The sequence below is a fragment of the Pipistrellus kuhlii genome, unplaced genomic scaffold (genome assembly GCF_014108245.1).
Source record: "Pipistrellus kuhlii isolate mPipKuh1 unplaced genomic scaffold, mPipKuh1.p scaffold_m20_p_1, whole genome shotgun sequence".
NCBI classification, from domain to species: Eukaryota; Metazoa; Chordata; class Mammalia; order Chiroptera; family Vespertilionidae; genus Pipistrellus; species Pipistrellus kuhlii.
In genome coordinates this window covers 71,954,455-71,961,345 of record NW_023425404.1, presented here as the reverse complement: position 1 = coordinate 71,961,345, position 6,891 = coordinate 71,954,455, and the positions used below count along the sequence as shown (strand labels likewise).

The 6,891-nt window shown below is 40.4% G+C and overlaps 1 protein-coding gene across 5 annotated transcripts in view; it reads right to left on the bottom strand.

Annotated features, from left to right (window-relative positions):
* Positions 1 to 6,891, bottom strand: part of NPAS3 (neuronal PAS domain protein 3) — an 865,816-nt gene that overhangs the window by 248,011 nt on the left and 610,914 nt on the right. For all 5 annotated transcript variants that reach the window (XM_045585294.1, XM_036451409.2, XM_045585289.1 and 2 more), the window contains one exon: positions 495 to 584. In XM_045585294.1, coding sequence (XP_045441250.1) covers positions 495 to 584 — 90 coding nt within the window. The remainder of the gene's footprint in view (positions 1 to 494; positions 585 to 6,891) is intronic.

Genomic DNA, 6,891 nt, shown 5'->3' with positions numbered 1-6,891 from the left:
ATTTGCAAAAGCAGCAAAATATATCCTTGCCGGAATCCTCCCTGCAACACATTTTAATGGTCTCTCTCAGCATTTCTTGACTCCAGTGACTCCCTGTCATTGTGTCAGCTCCCAGGACAACGCAGGGTACTCCATAAACATCCAGTAATAGGACACAGGGGAGGTGCTATCCCTGTGTCCCTCTCCTACCAGGTACAGAGGTTTTAAAGTTCAAAACAACCAAGGGAAGAAACTTCATTTGTTCTCAATAAATTAATAATGATCCTTGGGGGAGAGGAGGGGACTAAAGTTTTTAAGCACAAGTTTATTCCGAATGCTCCCAACTGATATACCATTTTCCCACTGACTTTGTGAGAAGAGTCAGGCAGATCGATCAAAGAATAATTCATTCTTTCGTAATTCATGCTAAACAGAATACCCATTGAGCATGAAAAAGCATGAGATTCAAGGAGCCTTCACAATCACCACCAAGCATCTAAACAGTTTTTACTTACTTGTGAGAGGCCTAGGTAGATTGAGACTGTTTCGGAAATGTACAAAAATTTTCCTTCTTGGTTTAGTGCAAACACAAAGCCATCCAGGGACTGTAGAAAAAAATAAATAAGAAGGTTAATAAATATATATGATGGAGGTTTAATTAATAAGGAATCTGATACAAGTAACATATCAAATTAAAGACCATTTTATTCCTTCATGTTGAACAAAAGTCCTAGGATCTCTTAGCAATGCATTATACATGAACAAATTAAAGGTCTGAGTTAAGATTACAAGCATTCCTTTATTTCAGTGACTTCCTTATGTCCCTGTCATTTTGATTAAGATGCATTACATTCATGTATAAAATTAGGTCATACTGATTTTATGATATGTTTCATTTATTTGTTTGTTTGTTTATTTATTTGGATTCAATCATTACTAAGATTAAATCAGCAAGATTCTCCACTTAATAGCTGAATAGGAATGGAAATTGTAATGAAATAAAGAAAAAAGGTTCCTTATGAAGAGCAAGTAAAATCATCACTTGAGCTATTATGGACATCAGTGATTTGCTAATTAATAAAGGATTATGCCCTCCTCACTCCCACTGCCTATTGTTAGAACAAATAGGAGAAGTCGTGGGGAATGTTTATAGGCTGAGATTTTACAAATCGTGACCCGTTTTTGCAAAACTCTGTATTAAAGTTTTTGTGTGTGACAAAATCTACTTTCTATTATGACTCCTGAAATGGGAACAAAAGGAGAAAGGCAAGGGGGTGGGGGAGAGAAGGATGTTACACACCATCTGCAACTCTTGAAACCTTAGTTCACTTTTTAAATGGAGGGCTGCATTTTTAGTTTGATAAATGGTCTATCACATGTGTCAAACACAAGGCCCGCGGGCCAAATCCGTCCCGCCAGGCCTTGCAATGTGGCCCGCACCGCACTGTCATCACTGCACTCCGCTGCGTTTCCATCACAATGACAGTTTATGACTGTTCAGTAAACCATTTGGCCCACGATTTAGGCTGGATTTTAGATTTTGGCCCCTTCTCTGATTGAGTTCGACACCCCTAGATCATCAGGGACTCCAGCTGCAATGTACCACTCAAGTTGAGAATAAATTTGTTTCAAATTCTTATAATACAAGTGCATTTTATGTGCCATCATCTTAGTCTTTTGTTTGCTTTATTTATTTACTAGAGGCCCAATGCACAAAATTTGTGCAAGAGTAGGCCTTCCTTTCCCTGGCTGCGGGCACCACTTCCTTCTGACATCCAGGACCTGGGCTTCCCTCACAGCCCTGGCTTTGTCCAGAAGGTCGTCCAGTATAATTAGCATATTGTGCTTTTATTATTATAGATTTTTAAGTAGGTAGATTGCACAAACACTACTTGCAGAGAAAGAAAAGTTTTAAAGACTAGTGGTATGCACAGAGGCTGTGACTTTGGAAGTTTAGGAAATCCACAGTGAGAAGCAGGTAAGTGGCAATACTGAATGTCATAATTCTTAAGTATAAAAATGTGAAGGTAGAATGAAAAATGTAATTAAAAAAATGGGCTGCCTGAAATCTCAGCAATTTCAGTCTCCTAAAATACTATTTTTTTTTGAGAATGATATATGTATCTATGTTTCCATGCATGTTGGAATATGTGTGTATATGTATTTATATATAATTATATGTATATATGAAATTCAAATTCAATGCTTCCAGATCCCTTTCATAGCCCTACTGATCAGAAACTGTGGGCAGCACACAACCACTTGATTTAGTGGTTTCTAAAAACAATTCAAAAGTCACATTGCATTGTTCCACATAAAAGCAAATTACATAATAAACAAGCTTTTGGTTAAAATAGTATAATAATAATAGTTTATATTTATTAAGCAATATGTGCTAAGCAGATTGCATATATACTCACTTTTAATTTTCACAAGTGCCATTTGAAGTAATTATATTGTTATCTGCATTTTACATGCTAGGGAATTGAGGCTTAGCATAGTCAGGCAACATTCCTGTCCCTAGTAAGTGGTAGAGTTGGGACTGGAAAGCTGATAGACTTTGTAACTATGCTGCCTTTTACTAAATATACAGATTCTCTAATTGGTATTATATATTAATGAAAAAATAAATTGTTCAGCATTTCTGGAGTTAAAATATTTATACTGAGTTAGCTTAAAATGCATCACTTGTTTTTGAATGATTTGTTCAAATGGCAGAATTCTCTCACTAGTAGCAGGAGAAAAAAATGGGAAATGGGGTGACAAGAGAGTTTGTAAGTCACTTTCACAATAGGTCACCTTTGCTCTAAAGTAGGGGTGTCGAACTCAATCAGAGAAGGGGCCAAAATCTAAAATCCAGCCTAAATCTCAGGCCGAATGGTTTACTGAACAGTCATAAACTGTCATTGTGATGGAAATGCAGCGGAGTGCAGTGATGACAGCGCAGTGCGGGCCACATTGCAAGGCCTGGCGGGACGGATTTGGCCCTCGGGCCTTGTGTTTGACACATGTGCTCTAAAGCATCCCTCCTGGAACCGGCTATAGGACAGAGAGTGAAACACTAGCAGAGAGAGCTGGGCTCCTTAGCACAGGACACAACCCCATGGTGAGATCCACCCTTCAAACTTAGAGTGTGGTATAGTGGGACCTTATTTAAATTAGGGCAGGAGGGAGAGAGATGCTTTTGCAGAATCCTGAGCAGGATCTCATTCAATGCTGTCCAAGGGTTACTCCTGAGGACTATGATGCTCCCCTTTTGACCTTCCCCATGGAGAAAAGGGCCTGGTTAGGTTTTCTGTGCAACCCGATAGGCATGGCCTGGCATATAGTCACCAAGAGTTGTGCAGCCATCTTCTCAAACCTAAAATTTGCCACTGTCAGATTAGGGGGGGGGGGAGAGAGAGAGAGAGAGAGAGAGAGAGAGAGAGAGAGAGAGAGAGAGAGAGAGAGAGAGAGATCACGAGAATGTCTATAGGGACAAGTGACAAGGGAAAGGCTGATCCAAAGCAGAAAAGCCTGGTGGACCTGGCACAGAGATATTCTGTAGTGTAGTTCTCTTTTTACAGGCGAGGAAACGGAGAAACGGAGGCACCGGGAGGCTAAGTGGCTGGACAAGATCATCCACTAGCCAGTGACACAGCAGGATGTGAGCGGCTGTGCTTCATTAGGATTACTGACGTATTTATGACATGATGTGTCCCTGGCTAGTGTATTCAACTCCCAAGGAGACTGAATTTCTCAACTGTGGGTGATAAATTATTCAACTTTATCTAGCCAACACTTAAGCAAACCGCTCAGCCAAGGCTTAGGGAATGCACAGAAACCTCCAAACCCAGTGCTCTCTTTCCCTCATATCACACATGCTCAAGTGACTGAGAGGGATGGCAATTATTCCCTCCGAGAGTTCTGTTTCTGGACCTATTAGATTATGATATTTGCAGATTCTGAAGCCCCAGGTTTCTAATATAGTCTGGAATATCTCCCGGCGCTTGGAATATCAGAGTTAGACTGGATTCTTTTATAGTCTTCCAAAACACCGAGTGCCATTCATTTGCCATCCATACACATCCTTTCCTTGCTCACCAAAAGGGATGATGCATTTTTAACATTAGGTTCATATCTCATGTATCTGTGAAAATACTAGAGGAGGTCTGGATACCATAGCAGGGAAACGGAGTATCTGGAGGGTAAACATCTGATGCTATTAAGCAGCAGTGATCTAAGGACTGGCCAGTTTTGTTTGGCAAAAATCAGAGGCTTCAACACATGTTCCAATTTCCTGGTGAGATGAAAATGAGTCTATGTCTACATGACACAAAGTGTCCAGTCAATTCAATTAAAAATAACAGCCAATGTGGAGGGGATAAAAACAACTAGTCAGATTGGTTATATGCCAGCACAGAGGTAAACAAAACAAAATAGAACAAAATGGTTTGCTAATTTTTCACTTTTATGCTTACCTACCATTTTAGTCAATTATATCTTTAGTGTGAAATGAATGTCATACTCTGGTTAGATTACCTGGCAAATAAAAGAATGGGATAGTGGATTGGCAAGGTTGTTCTTTATGTAGCCCTTGCCTTCTCATTCAGAGCGACCCCTATCTATAGTTAGCTGTATTTTGCTGCTTAAAAAAGTAGTTTTTTTTAAACGTCCTCACCAAAGGGTATTTTTCCATTGATTTTTAGAGAGCAGAAGAGAGAAGGGAAGAAAGAGAGAAACACTGATTTGAAAGAAACAGATAGATTGGTTGACTCCTGCATGAGCTTTGACCAGGGCCGGGGCTGGGGAGGAGCCTACAACCCAGGTACATGTCCTTGACTGGAATCTAACCCGGGACCCTTGGGTTCACAGGCTGAAGCTCTATCCACTAAGCCAAAGCAGCTAAGGCTTAGAAAAGTCTTATCTTAAGAGTAGCATCAATATTGGTTGAATGTGTATATCTGAATTTTAAAAGATGGGAGGAGAAAACAAACATTCAATCAGTTAGTCCTGGGAACCAAATACAATTAATCTGAAAGTTCTGTGGAACTTTTTAAAAATTTGAATCAAGAAAGCTGTTTTAATCACTGCAGGCTAGTTTTTAACTTTAAAAAAAAAAATAACAAACACAAAACTGCCCACTGTTTTCAACAGGCGCCAATTAAGATCTTGGGGTCAAAGGGTTAATTACATCTTCTTACTCAGCACGTCAGTTTCCTGATTATGAACTAAGGTTGGATGAAGATGAAAAAGAACCTACATGAATGTTAATGCCAGCCCCTCCTTGAGAAGATTTATTAGAAAGCCATGCTGGAATCTATCTGCTTTCGTCAAAGCAGATGGATAGCAACATCTCAGAAGAAACAGTAACACAGACATTGTAAGGTGTGCCCGTAGCTGATTTATCAAGACAGTGTTCTCATTACCAAAGCCAGTCCTACGCCATTGCACTAGGGCAGACAGGACATTTCCTTTGTCACATCCCAGTAAGTCGGTGAGGTACACATGTCGGAGTGAGGCTTGGAAATGGAAGTCAGGAGCTACGGCATCTCCACATAAAAAAGCCTGTGATTATAAGATGTGTCCCCTCCCATCGGTGCAGCATATGAAGGGAAGGCAGAGTTCCTAACCCCCAATGCCAAGGGCATCTCACAGTATTTGTCAAATGATGAGGTTATTTCCTTGCAGAGCATGAAACTAACTACAACTTCATGACTGAGGTATATGGATGTTTACCGCATGGTGCTAAATGGATTTATGTTTGTCAAATTCATCTGCCTCTGCTTTCTTTTTTTTTTTTCCCCCCCTGCCTATTCCATGGCAGCCAAATTTCAGGTTGAAATCTTACCGTGGTGCCCTTACAGGGACAACTCTCATGTACATCTCTGCTCTAAAATCAGTGGTTCTTTCTTCTCTATTCCACTGCAGAAGAGAAAAAAAAAAATTGCCCCACAGTCTTTCCCTGTGACCTAACTCCAGTTAGAGTGAAGAATCACCAGTAGGCTAGGTTATTTTAATGACAGATTATTTTAAACTAAGCTTTCACCATCTGTTCCACCCCCTAATTATGAATGCAAAAAGAACATATTTCACAATTACATCGGTAAGAAAGTAAGATATACGTGATTTAAATGCATGCCTGTGCTCCATGTCCAACGCACCATGCATCTGTGATGTTCTTCTAACTCAGACTCAGATTACGGAGAAAAGGCAGTGATCGAGAACAGTCTTTGATACACGGAACTCTCCCCCCTAAGCCAGGGTTTTTCATTGTTGGGATAGAATTCTCACAGGACATGAATTTGAGCCCAATGTGCACCAGCCATTTCACTTAAGTATTTTATTTATTTATTTATTTAATATGTTTTATTGGTTTTTTAAAGAGAGGAAGGGAGAAGAATAGAGAGTTAGAAACATCAATGAGAGAGAAACATCTATCAGCCACATCTTGCACACCCCCCACTGGGGATGTGCCCGCAAATAAGGCACATGCCCTTGACCAGAATCAAACCTGGGACCTTTCAGTCCACAGGCCAATGCTCTATCCATTGAGCCAAAACTGGTTAGGGTACACTCAAGTACTTTATAACTGCTAGCAGGGCTTTGCTGTGAACAAGGAGACGCTGTCTGAGGAAACTGTCCCTGCTACCTGAGCAATGGGTAAGTGTTGGAATAGAGAGGCTGCTCTCGAACCACAACTCCATCACAGTGAAAGAGCCAAGCGAATGAGCCACGCACAAAAGAAGCTTGGTCTGCAGACTGAGGACACGGCTCCAATACCTATCTTTCCCCTCTCTTTTGGCAGCAGATAAAAGAGTTAGGAGGAAAAAAAATGTTTCTTAAAATTTTTGGCCTGCGGATACAATACCACTTTGATAGAGCTCATTTAAATTCCACATTGCCCTCTGACTGCACCCAGGAGTGGAGCTG